General features: G+C 44.9%; 1 protein-coding gene and 1 long non-coding RNA gene across 2 annotated transcripts in view; one reads left to right on the plus strand and one right to left on the minus strand.

The window, feature by feature from the left end:
* Positions 1 to 18,872, minus strand: part of LOC146425649 (uncharacterized) — a 563,016-nt gene that overhangs the window by 313,615 nt on the left and 230,529 nt on the right. The window lies entirely within an intron of this gene.
* CCDC74B (coiled-coil domain containing 74B) lies at positions 4,871 to 10,101 on the plus strand. Its single transcript, XM_085041497.1, has 2 exons — positions 4,871 to 5,712; positions 10,032 to 10,101. Exons 1-2 carry the CDS (start codon positions 4,871 to 4,873, stop codon positions 10,099 to 10,101), a joined length of 912 nt encoding a protein of 303 aa, XP_084897623.1.

The following is an 18,872-nucleotide window of genomic DNA, read 5'->3' on the forward strand; positions in this document are numbered from 1 at the left end:
TCCCCACACATCCGGTGCACCGAATAAAGCAAATACCCACTTCTCTGACTTGGTCTCTGAAGTGTCTCTGGGCTCGATTGGGGCGAATCAATATTTAACTTTTTTCTTTATAAACTGTGCTTTCTTTTCAGACACTTTAAGCCTGTTTTTAGGAAGAAAATTAAGGAACTTCACAGTAGCTTCTTCAACCACCTTTTCCTGCTCCCCTGATAAAAGCAAATCATCCACATACTGCAACAACTTGACTCCTGAGGGCAGAGTAAACTCTCTTAATATTTTCTGCAAGCCTTGCTGTAAGGGTCGATCCAAGAATCGAGTTCTGTCTCAACATTTCTCGTCAGAAATTACAGGTGCAGGACTCACGCAGAGAATGCTTTGTACTTACCTAAAGCTGGTGCGGAGCGAATGCTTTGTGCCTGCCTAAGGTAGTATGGAACGAATGCTTTGTGCCTACCCAAAGCTGATACGGAGCGAATGCTTTGTACCTGCCTAAGGTGGTACAGAACGAAGACTTTGCACCTGCCTGAGTTGATACAGAACAAAGGCCTTGTGCCTGCCAATGCGGGTATGTGACGAAGGCTTTGCACCCGTTGCCCTGACACCCATTGTGAAAAACCCGCCAACCATGCCTCAGACTCTCCTCCCTTGACCCTGCCAAGTGGAGATTGGCATATCTCCACAAGAATTAAGGGAGAGCAAAGGCGGCTGGCAAGGAGGGACCAGGTGTATGGACTAGCATAAAAGACAGTTCTGGAGTGGCTGAACTCCGAAGATCTTCCCCACCGAAAGATCACATCGATCTTTGCAGAGGCCAAGGAACGCCGACTGAACGGGACTCCAGGGACGCCAGACGTCTGTGGACCCGTGGTGGTAGCTATAGCCCCCTTTCCTTCCCTTTCCTCCCCATCTTTTCCCAATTTTCTCTCTTTCTCTCTCTGTCGCAGTCTGCTTTATGGGCCAAATTAATAAAGTTCCCCCTTGGATTCAAATTTAACTCCCTTGACTTGTTGCATTTTGTGTTTTCTTTTCCTTTTTGCACTCTGAGATCGTAGCTGGTATGAACCATCACGCGTCTGCTCATGAGTGGACCGTGACATAAATTGGCGTCACGGACAGGATCCTGATAGAGGCTGTGTGTTGGAAAACGCAGTTTTCCAGTAAAATTCATGCTAACTGAGCAAGCCTGAGCAAGGCTTCAGCATGGTCAGGCCTCAGTAAAATTCCAACAAGCTGCAGTGGTTTGTTTGCCTGAGAATGTTCTGTGGGAAGAATGTCATGAGAAAGATTAGGGAGTCAGGAGTGTTATGAGAAAAGAATAAGGGAGTTAACAGGAGGATCCCTGAATGTGTGAGAAGCAGACTGCAGGTGTGTGTATCTATAATTAGAAATGTCTGTAACAGTATATGTTTCTCGTTTGGTGAAATAAAATGGAGCTTACTTTATATCTCATATTGAGACTGCCGTGAGTTTCCCTCTCGTCGTTTCTCTTTAGCTGAGGGACAAAACCCCTCGAAACTCATTTTTGAGGACTCTATTGGGATTCCGGCTATCAGAACTTAGAGTGCAAAAAGAAGGGGAGTTAAATTTTTGTTTTAGTGACACCTGAGAAAGGGTAAGAGTAGCCATTGGCAAGTATCTAACTTTCTGTCCTAGGTTGCAATATTGATGTAGTTAAGTATTCTATTACCACCAGCTGTGGGCCATTAGCTGCTATCACCCACTCCGGATGACAGGCAATGGGCCATCCGTTAGCTATTATCACTTGCTAACGACCCACCCCGCATGACAGGCAATGGGCCATCAGGGACCCACCGTGTGACTCATGGACTTATCTCATCCCATTGTGAGATGCTCTGCCGAAGAGGGAGGAGCCAGGTGTTCCCACGTGGATATAACCTGGCCTTGGAACTGCCTGAGCTAGCCCTGTCTACTGGGTTCCCAGAGGACCAGAGCTACTACTGGATCTTCAGCTGAAGACTAGACCTTCACAGGATCACCGCTTCAACTGGACTACTTCAGTTGGACTGCTACTACCACCCTAACAGGGTGTTAGGTTGTATCTGACTTTGTCAGTGCTTTTCCTTGTATTATTTCACTTATTTTTAATTTCAATCTTGACTTGTGATCTCCCACTGGTTTGTTTTCAAACCAATACATATTTTGGTGCCCAATGTGGGGCACGACCTGGGGAAACTCAGAAATCCTATCACCATGATGCTCAGCTTATCTATATGGGTGCTTTATCTCGCACTCTATATCTTTCCTCAAATGGGAAACTATCTGCCCGTCGTATTGCTCTTGTTACGATCAGGGCATGGCATGAAAATTGCTCTATTGGTTTATTATGCCTATTGCATAGTAACCTGTGAGGCGATGAACACCATTCGGTATATTTACTCGACTTTGTCTGCCTGGCCTAACCTGAGCTGCTCCATCTGGGATCTCCTCAGCAATCGCACCCACCCTCTGGGGCTAGGAGGAGAGAGCGGTTTCTTCCAGCATTTCAGGCCAGGCACAGCCATCTTTGACAATATTGAGTTCTCTCTGGATGCTAAGGATGGCATAATCTTCCTGTCAGTTCTGTTTTCTTTCTTCTCTGCGACCAGCACAGTGTACCTCATGCTGAGAAACAGAACAATACTTGGTGTTGTACAGCGTCTTCTCGAAGAGGAGGAGAAAAGAAACAAGTCAGCAGGCACCACGTCCACGCAAACTGCCACCAAGAGGAAAGGAACCAAACGAGCAGTCAATGTGTCAACACAGACCATTGCCGAATCAGAACAGCCAAAGCCAGTAGCGGTTGCCCCTGTCCAGAAAAAGAAATCCAAGAGCAAGTCAGTCCGCACAGCGACTGATGAGGATGCGGCAGGACCATCTCACCCAGCAGAAGAGACAGAGCCGGAGATCATCACTCGCTCTCTATCCCTGGGGGAGCTGCGTGACCTACGGAGGGAATTCACCCGGCAGGCGAATGAGTCCATCTTGACCTGGCTGCTCCGTATCTGGGACGCTGCAGCTAACGACACTATTCTGGAGGGAAGTGAGGCCAGACAACTGGGATCCCTGTCTCAGGATGTGGTCATTGACCAGGGGATTGGGAAAACCCAGGAAACTCTCAGCCTCTGGCGGCGATTGCTGGCGAGTGTACGGGACAGATACCTGTGCAAAGAAGACCTCCAGATGCACCAAAGGAAATGGAACACAATAGAACAAGGTATCCGATGCCTGAGGGAATTGGCCGTGCTAGAGATCATTTTCTCGGACAACGAGAGATTCCCCAAGAGCCCAGATAATGTCCGGTGCACTTCACAAATGTGGCTAAGATTCGCGCAGCTCGGACCAGAGATATACTCTCGTTACCTGGCAACACTGCAGTGGAGGGAAGGCGAAGACCAGGTGGGTGTGTTAACAAACAAACTGAGAATTTACGAGGACACTGTCACCGCTCCACTACGGACCCAGGTCTCATCGGTAGAAACAAACCTGGCCGCGCAAGTCCGGAGCTTAATTGAAGAGAGCCACCAGAAACTAAAGAAAGAGCTCAAAGAAGGATTTTTTCATGCCACACCGAAACCAACCAGAGTCTCTGCCATCAGGAGCAGACGTACTCCAGTCAGGGAAAGAAAACAAACTCCACGACGTGACCTCTGGTTTTTCCTTCAAGAGCATGGGGAAGACATGAGGAAGTGGGATAGGAAACCCACCTCCACCTTAGCAGCCCGGGTACGTGAATTGAAAAAAGAAACATCCACTTTAGGAGGCTCATCTAGGTACAACACTGCCCCAGTCTCTTGTGGCCAGAACTCCAGACAGAATGGAAGTGATAATATGACTGATCCTCTTGAAGGAACTTCAGGAACACATTTACGGGAGAAGAACATCGTGCACCAAAAACAGGATTAGAGGAGCCCTGCCTCTAGCCAGGTAGAGGAAAGGGATAACCGGATCTATTGGACTGTGTGGATCCGATGGCCTGGCACGTCTGACCCACAAAGATACACGGCTTTGGTTGACACCGGCGCTCAGTGCACCCTGATGCCATCCAGGTATGTGGGGACCGAATCCATTTCTATTTCTGGGGTGACAGGAGGATCCCAGCAGCTCACTGTACTGGAAGCTGAAGTGAGTTTAACTGGGAATGAGTGGCAGAAACACCCCATTGTGACTGGTCCAGACGCCCCATGCATCCTCGACATAGATTATCTCAGGAGTGGATATTTCAAGGACCCGAAGGGACATCGCTGGGCTTTTGGGATAGCAGCCGTAGAGACAGAAGACATAAGACAACTGAATACCCTGCCCGGTCTCTCAGACAACCCATCTGCTGTAGGACTACTGAGAATTGAAGAACAGCGGGTACCAATTGCTACAGCAACAGTGCATCGCCGGCAATACCGCACTGACAGAGACTCTGTGGCCCCCATCCATAAGATGATTCGGGATCTGGAGAGCCACCGCTTCAACTGGACTGCTACTACCACCCTAACAGGGTGTTAGGTTGTATCTGACTTTGTCAGTGCTTTTCCTTGTATTATTTCACTTATTTTTAATTTCAATCTTGACTTGTGATCTCCCACTGGTTTGTTTTCAAACCAATACACTTTCTCAAGTAGATTTGAGCTGTTTTTGTTGTTTTTGAAGTTGTTTTGTTTTAGGATTAAGAATTTGTTTCTCAAGTGAATTTTGAGCTGTTGTTGTTGCACTGTTTTTGGAGTTGTTTTGTTGCAGGATAGATTTTTGAGCTGTTTTTGTTGTTATATTGTTTTGAGGTTGTCTGGTTTCTGAATCAGGATAGAGAGAAATGTTTCTCAAGTGGATTTGAGTTGTTTTTTGTTGTTGGTTTTATTTCTGAGTCAGGATAAGGAGAAAGATGTCTGGCAAACAGGAGAAGAGAGATTTTCAGTTGGTGGATGATAAAAATGTATTATTTACATTTTTGGCTAAATATGGTGCTCGACCCTCTCCTATTGGGGAAGATTGGGCTCGAGAGAATTGGAAAAATATGCAGAGTATAGTAGATCGGATTTCTCTGCTACAGAATGAGGCTAAAGTTAAGTTTTTACTACCAGGAAAAAGCAGGACAATAGTCTGTTCTGTTTTGGGTGCCAGCTTGATCGCAGCCATTGAAGACCGTCATAGGCAGCGTAGTAATGAGGAGAAAATCATAGAATCCTTAGAAAACATGATGCATTGTCACCAAGAAATAATCTCCAATCTAGAAAAGGAATTAGAGCGCCAAAAGGAAGAAAACCATTCATTACGGGTTGCTCTTGAAGTTAATCGTATTATGAATACCACTAATTCACAGAACACTAGCTCACAAGACACAGTATCATCGGGATCAATTAACCCAATATATCCACAAAAAGAATTAGAACAGATGAAAAAACTTGATGAAAATCCTCCTAATTTAAGACCCTTAATCAAAACTGAATTTTCTTATCTTTATGATGAAGATACAGACCCCCACATAACCACCAAGGAAACGCCCTATTCTGCCACTGAACTGGCAAAGTTAAAAAAAGAATATGGGCGTCTTACCAAAGAATCTGAAACAGAATATGTGTGGCGTGTGTCTTTAACTGGGGGTGATCAAATACAATTGAGTGAAAAGGAGGCTGAGGGTTACTGGGGCCACGGAGTTTTCTTAACAACAGGTGATCGCCGTGCCCCATGGTCTCTAACTCAGCGCGCTGCTTACTGGGCTGGAGGGTTAAATCCTCTGGACAGGGGAGACCCTAACGAGATACGACGAGAGGGAACTCACAGGCAGTCTCAATATGAGATATAAAGTAAGCTCCATTTTATTTCACCAAACGAGAGACTTATATACTGTTACAGAAGTTTCTATTCATAGATACACACACACACCTGCAGCTGTTCTCACACATTCAGGGATCCTCCTGCTAACTCCCTTATTCTTTTCTCATAACACTCCTGACTCCTAATCTTTCTCATGGCATTCTTCCCACAGAACATTCTCAGGCAAACAAACCACTGCAGCTTGTTGGAATTTTACTGAGGCCTGACCATGTTAAAGCCTTGCTCAGGCTTGTTTAGTTAGCATGAGTTTTGCTGGAAAACTGCGTTTTCCATCAAGACCCCTTGGCAATAATAGGCACAGCTGACCAATTACTAGAAAGTGTACATAAAGCTGCTTGCCTACAAATGATACATGAGAGAAAATTAATTCCTGGATGTGAATCACCAATGATGTTACCTGTCAACCCTGAAATTATGACTCCTTTAATAAGGGGACTCCCCGAGTCACTCAAAGCCACGGGGATAAGTCTTCAGAGAACCATAGCGTCAATAGGTCTGGTGGAAAGATTGGAAAGTTTTATGCGCAGAGGTGATAATAGCAGAAATACAAGCAGTACTGATCCAGACTCTTACGCTAGTTCCTCTGACTTTTCAACACCAGCCCCGCCAGGTAACAGACCTCACCCTAGACTTAAAGTATGGACATGGGGGGAGGTAGCACAAGAATTAATTGACTACAGTAGAAAATACTGTCTAATAAAGCCTCTAGAAGAGAGATCAAGAGGTATCAGGCAAGTAGGAGTTAAAAAAGCACTGCCCTGCCCCAGCAAAACTATGGATGCTGCCAAGGAACTGCCACAACCTAAACCTGTTTCGGCCCGACTTGATTGGTGGCGTTTAGGGCTTAAAAAAAGAATTCCTAGAGATTTGATGGATGGTTTGCCTTTAGAAAAATTATGCAAACTGGTAACTCAGTGGCGTGTGACAAAACCACCTTCCTCTGTGAAAGAAAGCGCACCCGTCACAGCTTCTGCCCCCCCTTTCACTGAGACTGCAGACAAGACATTAAAACACACTTTTTCCCTAGAACAGGGAAACTAGAATCTCCATTTCCTAATGGTGGGCGGGGAAATGGAGAATGGATTTATATTAGACAGCTCACTAAAACAGAAAAAGGAGATGTGTTAATCACAGCTATTGTGGGTCCCAAATGTGCACCAGTGACCTTTTTAATTGATACAGGTGCACAAATTTCTGCCCTGACTGAGGAAGATGCCAAGAGGTGTGGAGTTTCTCCCTTAAAACGGAATCTATCCGTGCTTAATGCTTTGGGATCAAGGGAGATCATGAATGTCGCCCCAGTAAAGTTAACTCTACCGGGGGAGGAGAGCCCAATTACTATTATAATGGTGATTGGTAACATTCCTTTCAACCTGTTGGGGATAGATGTCCTTAAGGGGAGACAGTGGGAAGATACAGAAGGATTACTCTGGTCTTTTGGAACACCACAACTTCACATCAGATTGTTGCAAGAAGCTCCACCACTATCGTTTAGCAAGATCACTAATGTCAAACAGTATCCCCTTCCTTTGGGAGCCAAGGAAGGTATAAAACCAGTAATACAAGAAATGAAAGAACAGGGAGTTGTGATAAATACACATTCTCCTTACAACTCCCCAGTGTGGCCAGTAAAAAAGCCTAACGGGAAGTGGCGACTTACAGTTGATTTCCGAAGGCTAAATGCCAACACTGATCCTCTGACTGCTGCAGTCCCAAATTTAGCAGAACTGGTAACATCTATTCAAGAACAGGCTCATCCAATCATGGCAACCATAGATGTCAAGGACATGTTTTTTATGGTACCATTGCGACCAGAAGATAGGGATCGTTTTGCTTTTACTTGGGAAGGGCAGCAATATACTTTCACCCGACTCCCCCAGGGGTATAAACATTCCCCTACATTGGCACATCATGCTTTAGCCTCGGAGCTGGAGCAAATCCCAAAACCCGAAGACATTGCTGTCTATCAATACATCGATGATGTATTAGTAGGGGGGGATAAAATAGAGAGGGTGGAGGAAACTCAACAGAATATAATTTCCCATCTAGAAAATCTGGGATTGCAAATTCCCCCAGAGAAAGTCCAAAAACCCTCCCAAGAAGTAAAATTTCTGGGCATATGGTGGAAAGGAGGAATGACCTGTATCCCACCTGACACTCTCACCTCCTTAGATCAAATTAAAATGCCTTGGTCTAAAAAGGAGCTTCAACATGCTTTAGGTCTTTTAGTATTTTGGAGAAAACACATCCCAGACTTTTCCATTGTGGCTAGACCCCTTTATGATTTGCTCAGGAAAGGTGCCAAGTGGGAATGGACTTCTGTCCAAGATGAAGCACTACAACTCCTGATTTTTGAAGCTACTGCACACCAAGCCTTGGGACCTATCCATCCTACAGACCCTTTTCAGGTAGAGTGGGGTTTTTCCTTATCAGGGTTGTCAGTACATTTATGGCAACGGGGTCCTGAAGGTCCAACTCGACCTGTAGGATTTTATTCTCGCAGTTTTAAGGATGCTGAGAAAAGGTATACTGTTTGGGAGAAAGGTTTGTTTGTGGTAAGCCTGGCTTTCATTGAAGTAGAGAAAATAGCACGTAATCAACCAATTGTGCTAAGAGGCCCCTTCAAAGTAATAAGAGCAATCACTGCTGGAACCCCTCCCCCTGAAGGAGTTGCACAGAAAGCCTCCATACGAAAATGGTATGCACAGATTGAGCATTATTGCAATGTGTTTTCTGTGACAGAAGGAGCCCCCAAGAACCTTTCTATCCAAGAAACAGAGAATCTGGACATCAGCCAAGACAAACCTGCCTCAGTCATCCGGGTGGCCCCTCCTTTTTCCCAAGACCAAACAGTAAATGCTTGGTTTACCGATGCTTCTGCTAAAAGAGAAGGGAAAGTGTGGAAATATAGAGCAGTTGCCCTTCACACTTCCTCTGATGAACAGATTATCACCGAAGGAATGGGTAGTGCTCAAGTAGGTGAACTAATTGCAGTGTGGAGTGTTTTCCAACGAGAAGCCCAAAACCCTTCTCCTGTTTATATCTATACAGACTCATATGCTGTGTTTAAAGGATGTACTGAATGGCTTCCCTTCTGGGAACAAAATGAATGGGAGGTAAACAGAGTACCAGTGTGGCAAAAGGAAAAGTGGCAAGAGATTCTGAGAATTGCTAGCCAAGGCAACTTTGCTGTAGGCTGGGTTGCTTCACATCAGATAGATGGGAGTACTGCAGGAGAGTGGAATAACAAAGCTGATGAACTGGCTAGACTTGCTCCTATAAAAGAAGAACAAATCTCTGAGGATTGGGAGCGCTTGCTTGAGTGGCTGCATGTTAAGCGTAAGCACACCGGTGCCAAAGACTTGTATCGAGAAGCCCTCACTCGTGGCTGGCCAGTTACCAGAGAGATGTGCAAAACCTGTATATCAGCCTGCGAGCAATGTCGATCACGACTCGAAAGACATCCCCTAGAGGATGATCCTTTGCATTTGAGAAAAGGTAAAGGCTTATGGGATGCTTGGCAGGTGGATTATATAGGTCCCTTGAAAAGATCAGGAGGAAAACACTTTGTGCTAGTCGGTGTTGAAATTACATCAGGTTTAGTCCAAGCTGAAGCTTTTAAAAGGGCCACAGGAGACAACACCGTGAAAGCACTGAAAGAATGGTTTGGAACTTTTCCAAAACCCCAGGAAATACAGTCTGATAATGGCTCTCACTTCTCTGCCAAGGTGGTGCAAGAATGGGCAAAAACTGAAGGAATTAAGTGGGTTTTCCATACCCCCTACTACCCCCAAGCTAATGGAATAGTAGAAAGGACCAATGGTCTTCTAAAACGACTCCTGAAACCCCATGAGGGGAATTGGGATGTCCGATTGTGGGAAGCTGTCAAAGGTGTAAATGATCGTTGGGGGGTAAATGGATGTCCAAAGATCACTGCTTTTTGCCCAAAAGCTCCTACTCTAACTCCATCTGTGAAAGAACCTGATGATTCTAAAGAATCATCCTATTTCTCAGGTCAGCCAGTTCTGGTGGAACTCCCTACAGTGGGAAGTGTACCATTGGTATTAAAGACCCCTTTAAATAAACATGTATGGATAGCCACCAATGCCCTGGGAAAGGAACTTAAAATTAATACCCGCTGGATTATTCCATCATTTTAATTCCTTTTTACCTAAAAAAGGCAAGTTTTCTATTCTCTGTTTTTGCAGGAGAACCCCGTGGGACTTCGAGAACTCCTACAGAAGAAATATGAATAAAAAATTGAAGACTCAAATCTGAAAATGACCTACAAAATTTTGATTAGGGTGCTTCTTCTTTTCTGCATTACACCTTTTACCTGTAACCAAAATAATAATGAATGGCCTTGGTCTCAAGCCTTCATAGGATATTCTAGCTCTTCCAGAAATTATTCCAAAAAATAACCATCCAAATTTGGCTGCAGTCGTAATGCATGATGACAAAATTTACCATTCGTCTGATTGGGTCTGGGATAAAAATGAGTGGGTTAAAACCCTACCCCGTATCATTGATGAAAAAATTCAAGTGAGATGCAGAAAAGTGGAACCTGGTTTTCAATACCATTTGTAGTTGGAAACACCAGCCAACAACAAATATTATTTAAACCAGAATGGTCTCTCAAAAAGGTTGCTCCCTTTTCTCCTGGAGATGTATGTCGAAAAGACCTGACTGGTGTTTTTAGGAACTAGATTGGGGGTTCTAAATAGCATTGATTCGGAGGTGTTATTGAACAAATTGGCTACTGCAACTTTTGATCTGACAAAAATGCAACAGCCTTTAAGAAGGCATTTTTCCTACAGAAATCAGAAAAATAATTTTGGATAGTGCTAACAATTTTGAAAAGAACCTCCTATCTTGGTGGAAGTTGGTAAATTTTACCTATGATCCTGTTAGTAACACTGCTACAGCTTATGTGTTGACTATTCACAATGCTTCAGTATCTATGATTTATCCTGTTTTCACATTAGACTTGAGCCACAATGGAACTATACTCTATCCTTTCGAGCACAGAGCATGGGACCAAAAGGTGATTGATAAATGGCAAAAAATAGACCTGGAATCCTTCATTGTGTGGGAACAACCAGGAATTATCTGTGAAAGTAACACCATCAGAACACGAGATTTTTGTTTGGACACTGACCAAAAAGTTTGCCATTTTGAAGTTTGTCCTGAAATTAACCCTAAAACTGTAATAATCTATATTGGCAAAGGTTGTGTATGCTTAAGAACTGTTTGTAGTAATACCACAGTAAGAAATGTAATAGCTTATACTAGTAATCATACAAATATTTGTAATTTTACTGAAATCACGGGATGTGACTTCTCTTACTCAGCTCCAGTCGCTTCCCACCAAATTCTGAAATCTGATTTCACATTGATTCATATTGAGCAAGCTGCATGGCAAAAAGTAATGTAAAAATCTTTCCTATCTTGTTTCCCTTCCTTCCCTTCTCTCCCCTTCCCCCTTCCTTAGTGTTACCACCATGTGGTCCCGAAGATAACTCATCCAGAAGACACCTCATCACAAAGAAAGACAACTCACCCAGAAGACGACTCATCATGAAGAAGACAACTGGTCCTGAAGATAAATGTTGAGCCACCGGGTGGTGTAAGGGTCGATCCAAGAATCGAGTTCTGTCTCAACATTTCTCGTCAGAAATTACAGGTGCAGGACTCACGCAGAGAATGCTTTGTACTTACCTAAAGCTGGTGCGGAGCGAATGCTTTGTGCCTGCCTAAGGTAGTATGGAACGAATGCTTTGTGCCTACCCAAAGCTGATACGGAGCGAATGCTTTGTACCTGCCTAAGGTGGTACAGAACGAAGACTTTGCACCTGCCTGAGTTGATACAGAACAAAGGCCTTGTGCCTGCCAATGCGGGTATGTGACGAAGGCTTTGCACCCGTTGCCCTGACACCCATTGTGAAAAACCCGCCAACCATGCCTCAGACTCTCCTCCCTTGACCCTGCCAAGTGGAGATTGGCATATCTCCACAAGAATTAAGGGAGAGCAAAGGCGGCTGGCAAGGAGGGACCAGGTGTATGGACTAGCATAAAAGACAGTTTTGGAGTGGCTGAACTCCGAAGATCTTCCCCACCGAAAGATCACATCGATCTTTGCAGAGGCCAAGGAACGCCGACTGAACGGGACTCCAGGGACGCCGGACGTCTGTGGACCCGTGGTGGTAGCTATAGCCCCTTTCCTTCCCTTTCCTCCCCATCTTTTCCCAATTTTCTCTCTTTCTCTCTCTGTCGCAGTCTACTTTACAGGCCAAATTAATAAAGTTCCCCCTTGGATTGAAATTTAACTCCCTTGACTTGTTGCATTTTGTGTTTTCTTTTCCTTTTTGCACTCTGAGATCGTAGCTGGTATGAACCATCACGCATCTGCTCATGAGTGGACCGTGACACTTGCCCAAACAAAAGCAGTGACTCCGCATATCCCTGTGGGAGGACTGTCCATTTCAATTGTTGTTTTACCATTTTCCTGCCTTCCTCTTGTTCCCACTCAGAGGCAAAATACTGTTTTCTGTCTTCTGTAATTGGACACCCCCAGAAAGCATCCTTCAAATACAGGACTGAATAATAATGATGTGAAGATGGGATCAGATTCAGGATGGTATAGGGATCCAGAAGTGTGGGATGCCTTGCTTTGAAAATTTCATTTATTATTCTTAAATCCTGCACCATTCTGTAGGTTCTATCTGGTTTCTTAACCAGCAGTGATGCCTGATTGTTTTTTATTCTTTTTTTTATACTCTTTTTATACATTTTATGCCCTTTCCCTTTCTTTGTACCCTTCACAAACACTCCTTGTACCTTAGCCCTACATGTTTATAACCCTCGTAGTCTGATATTTAGCTTAGTTTGGGGGTTCTCTGGGGGGGAAGATGAAACATCCCTACTATCTCAAAACTAGAGGCTCCAACCTTGGACGGAGCCTCCTCTCTGGAACATGTTTTTGTAAACTAGGCTGTAGTCTCACTTGGGGGGGGTAATTACAATAGGGGGACAATTACTTCATTTGTTAAGTTTCTTATTGGGGGATTTAAAATAGATATGCCAATTTGTGTGGTCCATAAAATTGTATATGTGTTGTACATGGTGGGTGCTCCTCGACATGTTTCCTCCTTTGATGAGGGTGCACCTGGAATCCTATTAAAACCAAGGTAATACCCTTTTTCCCTATACTGCTGTGTCTGCCTCATATTTTTACCAGCTTTAAGGCATCAGCAGGACAGGAGTGTTATAGGGAGACATCCATGGCTCCAAAAGACCTGCCTTTGGCAGGGACTCAATGACAGACTGCAACCCTTTCCTTCCCTCCCTTGAAATAGGGTATTGCTTTTTAGACACCACTTGTCCTGATTGCTTCAAAGTAATTTTGAGAAGCGCCATATCTAATTTTCCATATTTCCCTGGGGCTGCCCACACTTCTGGGTTAATTTCAGCATAAGCCTTCTCAGACATTTTACACAAAGATACCACAGTGTTAGTCTCTGTATCATTCTTCACAATACTAATTTGCATTCCCACTTTGGCCATCAAATCTCTTCCCAGTAAATTACAATCACAATTAGGAACAAACAGAAATTGATGCATTTCAAACCTATCCCACAAATCTACCAATAACGTTTGAATAAAACGCGCCTGCTCATCCTTTCCACTCACTCCCTGAATAATCAAAGACCTTTTTGACAATTTCCCCCGCTTGGGGATAAAATTCAAAATGGACCAAGAGGCCCCTTTATCTACCAGGAAACCCACTTCCTCTTGATCCGGACCCACTTTAAAAGTTATCAAGGGCTCCTGTGTGGTGGGTCCTTGGTATAATGGGAGTCCCTGACATCCCTAACAATCCATCTCCATTAATTGCTGGACTTCCTCCTCCTGCGGATTCAGCTGTTTCTGCAGACATTCTTGCTTCCAGTGTCCCTCTGCCCTGCAGATAGCACACTGATCCCTTCCCAACCGCTGTTTCAGTTGACTCTCCCCTGCAGAGGAGGGAATGCCTTTGCCACATCCTGGTGGCCGACCCCATCCCCTCTGTCCTGGGGGCCCCCTTGGGTCCTGCAGTTTATTCTTCTGGGGCTGTAATAACTCTGCCATCACCTTTTTTTCATCCCTTCTCACATCCACTTGCTGTATGTTTTTAACCAGTTCATTCAGGGCTGCTTCTGCCCTTCCTCTAGCCCCACCCCTGCTACTGCCTGTGGGTGCTCATTCTCTCACATTTCAAAATCATTTGTTTCTCCAGTGATCTAAACAAAATCCTTAAAAGAAAATCCTAATCCTTCCACGAACAATCTGCATTTCCCAGATATTCCTTCTGCAGTGTCCAAACGCAGCCCCTCCTCTGGTGCTCCCAGTGGGCATGGCCAGCCGCACCACAGGCGGCCGAGGCATCCCGCAGCCTCATGGAGGCCGGGGGGGGGCTACTGCCGCCCCTGCCCTGGGGGGTGGTGGGGTCAGGGACTACCCGGAGCTCAGCCTGCAGCTGTCCCACAGCCCTGGCCTGGCCCCGCACCCCCCCACAGGCCCCCAGGCCGTGCTCCCAGTCCTGCCACTTCTTGCCTTAACCATATTTCTCTGCATTCCCCTTCAACCAATCCTTTCCCAACATACCAACACCATCTATCCGTCCCCTGTTGCCAAGACTGCTTCTCGACTCCCCTTATTGTCCCCCCGGGCATGGATTGTTGAGACCCTTTCTCAACTTTCCCTTACTGCCCCCCTTGGGCATCCATGCCCTTATATTTTGGAATCATCATCTCTTTTGCCAGGACCCCTTCTGGCTTTACCTGTGCTGCCCTCTGTTGTGGTTTAAAAGATTTTATAGCAGACCTTACTCGAGAGTGTCTCTGCCCAGCCCAGTTCAGTGCCTCAGCGCACCAAACCCTCTGTCCCAGGGTTGGACACTGCGCTCTCACTGGCCAGGGAGCCATAAGGCTTGCTCTGGTTTCATCTGCTTCCACAACCAGCGGTGATAAAGGAGGCAGGGAGGGTCTACACATCGTGTCCATGGAAGGTTTTATTCACATGGCTACACCAGAGGCCAAAGACCTCCTCTGGTGCACAGACCACGTGCATAGATGCATGTGCGCAGACATGTGCATAGACAACAAGATGGCAGAGGGTGAGGGGTTTTCTAGGGAGACAGGGGGGCGGGGACAGCACACTGGCCCAGTGACCTCTGGGCACAGGGGCAGTACATGGGCAGAGTTAGGGTACAGGAACCAATAGGGAAAACCCGAGGGAGTGGCCAAGACCACGTGGGGTGGGGAAAGGCAGAACAATAGGCCATGGGTAAACACATTAAGAAATAGGTGGCGGACCTGCAGCTATTATCACAACAACCCTCCATGGGTGCCCTCTCAGGTTTTCCTTAGTTACCTCTGGTGGAATGCGTAATCTATTCCACAGGCTCAGCATTGTCCTCAAAGGACTCCCCGTGGGTATTATGTGATCATCATCCCTTTTGCTGGGACCTCTTTCCAGCTTTACATTTGCTACCATCCATGGATGCCCTCTCAGGTTTACTCCCTGAAGAACCCATTTTACTCAACGGTGAGATTTTCAGTGGTCCTTCCCTGCGGACTCTTCACGGACCTCCCTGGTCTGCCACTCATCTGTCTCCTGGACAGTCTTGGGAACACAATCAACCACCCGGTGCCTGCCACCACCAAGGGGAGCTGATCACCGAAACTGGGTGAGGTGCACCATCAGCTCTGCTCGCTGCCCGTCACCCCTGGATGGTGGAAGGATCCCGGACAAGAGCCCCCATTTTTCAGGAAAATTAATCCACAAGCACCAGATGTAGCATTGGGGAACAAGGCACACGATCTCCTTAGCTGGTTTGCAGAAATGTTTATTTGCAAGAAAGCAAGCCTTCTTATACTCTCCATTTAGGCAGGCTAGGCACGGATTGGCTGTGTGCGTTGCCAATCACGCGCCTTCCCATCCAATCACCGTGCAGTGTCCACGCGTTTCTCTGACCAATTACTGCCTCACATAGGAGGCATCTGGACAGAAGCAAACAGACCCAACAGTATCTCCCACAACCAGAGGTTTATGTCCAAACAGGAGACAGAGGAATCCTGTAACTTTATTTGAATAAAGTGAGAGGTCATGGGACAGTTTCCTTTGAGGTCTCTCTCAAATTGTAGAGGATGCAGCCTCCTTTTTATCCTAATTTCCCGGCCGCATTTCCCTTTCTCTTTCCCCATTGGCTGAGGTTCTTGACAGGTACAGACTTCCCAAATTGCCAAAACAGACCCCCTTCTAATGTACTTTCCCCCTGCCCCCCTTTTTCTTTGTGTCTTTGTTCTTTTTCTCTAAGTCTAGGAATTTAGCACAGCCTTGGGTGAGTAACAGTCTGTGTCAATTAATGAAATAATGAAATTCCTATGAAATTTATGGTTCCTCCCATTGTTTCTTTCACCTATAAGTATCTGGCCATATTATCAGCAGGCTCCACAGTTTGTTTGTAAAGACATCTCCCTCTCATTCCTTTCAGCTCCTTTCCCTTTTTCTTTTTCTTCCCCTTTAAGACCATAACAGGCTGCTCTTTAGGAGGTCTATCAGGCTTACAATCTTTTCACAAATCTGGGGGGTTTACAAGGAGCAGAAACAGTTCCCCATTTAAAACCTCTTCCCATCTCTGTTCTCTGCGGAGTTGAGATAATAATTCCAATATTAATTCACTTTCTAGGCCTCCAAACTGAGGCCAGGTTCTTCCTTCCCCTAAACAGTGCAGTGGCCACAATTGCGTGGACAGCTGTACTAATTTTTGGCTTTTAAGAGGTGTCTTTGCTCCCATTAAAGCACACCACTGTTGTAATACTAATTTTAAAGGGGCATTTTGGGGAATTTCTTTCTCTTTCAAGAATTCACATCCCATGTTTTCTATTTTCAAACAGAGAAAAGCCACAGACAAAAGAGAAAACAATCTCCCAGACCAGGGCTCAAACAAGGATTACCACAGCTTAGGAAACCCTAGGGACTAGAGAGAGAGAGAGAGAGAAAAAGGTTGCCTTGCTCAAGACTTGAACCTGTGTGCCTGAGGCTCGGAGGATACCGCTTAGCAGTTGGCACCTAGTGCTTGGCGCCACCAATGACCACAGGTGAAGGGATGCTACTAAAGCATTAGGGGAAGGTGTCCCCTCCCTCCTCCCAGAACCAAAACGGCTACTACTGCGTGCTTTGTCACAGGCAGACAAAACCACTGCGGAGAAACTCACACTACCCCAGGACAAAGTCCACGGTGGCCCCCCATCCCCCCATCAAACAACCACAGGAGATCTCCCAGTATTCTAGAATGACAAACCACAAAATGTTAGCAACAAAATACCGCTTTTAGTGCTTGTGATTACCTTCTGCTTCTGTGCGGAATTCTGGGACCCCCGGAGTCCCCAGATCGCTGTGGAAAGCCTCCTAAGAGATGCTGGCAAGAGAGGAGCTTCCAATAGGATGTCACTAGATCCAGAGAAGTCTCATGAGGTCCCTTGTCCCATCTAGGGTGCCAGAAATCTGATGCCTAAAATCACAAGCCAAACAATATTAAGATGATAAAATGTGGCCACCTTTAATGAAGGTCCTTCATGGTGCAAATATGGCAAAAATGGACATGTGATACAGGACTCAGACAATTCTATAGATTTAACAAATTAGCATACTTAACAGGAATCATCCAATTAGAGGAACAGCTAACTAAATAATCCCCCCCTTTTGGTTCTGCCCCCCACTGAAGCCCCGCTTAGCTTCTAGCCCCACATTTATTGTATTCCACAATATATGGAAAAAATAAAACGTCCTTGGTTCACTATAGAGGCAAGACTAAGGAAGATTCCAGGAAGGTTATCTTGCTGTTCTAAAATCAAAGAGAAAGGGATAGGAAAAGTACTAGTTAAGGAGCTATATAACCATATAATAAAAGTCTACAGAGCTATGAATACATGAAAAACATATAAAAAGCAAATATTTTTTTGGCATCACAATAACCCAAACAAATATACATGTACTATATAATAGTCTGGTTGTCTCAGGGGAATCAAAGATGTAAGGAAACTCAAATTGTTCCTACCTACTCAGCATATTACTCCAGTCAGGAATTTTATACCTTACCCTGAGGAGGTAGGAAGAGGTATACAGAACTGATTCCATAATGCTTTGAAAATTCAAGTTACGTTCAGGGAGAAATCTTTTCCATCCACTGTGACAACCAGAGTGAGGACACAAGCATTCTAAAGCAACACTCATGGAAAACTCATATACACCACAAAACTATTGAGAAAAAATATACGCAAATATTGATCAAAACAACTGAAAACCCTCAAATTATCTAGTACTTTAACAATACTGATCAAGATTTTTAACACTATGTAAAAAAACTTGAGAAGAATAGTCGCCCATCCTTCTGAGACCTTTAGAAAAAATGTTTTTTGTCAGATTTGCACATCTTGTTATATCAAATTTTGCAGATTTGGAATAGAATCCATATACCAAGCATAGATGTCAGAACTATGATCATTATGCCAGTCAGTTTTCTTGCCATCACATTTAAATTTGGAATCTATGATGTTATCCAAACAAATATATCTTCCCCTTGTTGGTTTTTTTTTTGTATTTCATGAAAGATTCCAATGTTCTTTCTAATTTCTTCCAAATCAGTCTGTATTCTCAGAGTCTGATCTATATATACACAGCAACTGATGTTGATGACTGTGCACACACCACCTTCAGAAGCTAAAATCAAATCCAAAGCCTTTTGACTTTGTTTAACTACCTTTGAAAGGCTGGTGTGGCAGGACGTTTCCCCTTAACACAGAAGAGCTTATCTGTTCTGTCAGCTGGTGCTATAGTTGCGGGCATTCTCCCCCTCACATGAATTGATCAGATAACCCAGGCCGGAGGTGTCCAGTAGTGACTTATCTCTGGCGAGTGAGGTGGAACTCCCAGTTGACAATAAACATTTTGCCTTGAGAACAAGATGTTGGGAGATAAGCTGCTGGAATTTATGACTGCCAGACACT

The sequence above is a fragment of the Lichenostomus cassidix genome, chromosome W (genome assembly GCF_008360975.1).
Source record: "Lichenostomus cassidix isolate B80296 chromosome W, HeHo_3.0, whole genome shotgun sequence".
NCBI classification, from domain to species: Eukaryota; Metazoa; Chordata; class Aves; order Passeriformes; family Meliphagidae; genus Lichenostomus; species Lichenostomus cassidix.

Excerpts from the sequence above, each read along its gene's own strand:
- CCDC74B (XM_085041497.1), top strand. The coding sequence starts at position 4,871 with ATGTCTGGCAAACAGGAGAAGAGAGATTTTCAGTTGGTGGATGATAAA. Across the intron at positions 5,713-10,031 it reads GCTGCTTACTGGGCTGGAGG|GAGAACCCCGTGGGACTTCG; the intron begins GTTAAATCCTCT and ends CTGTTTTTGCAG.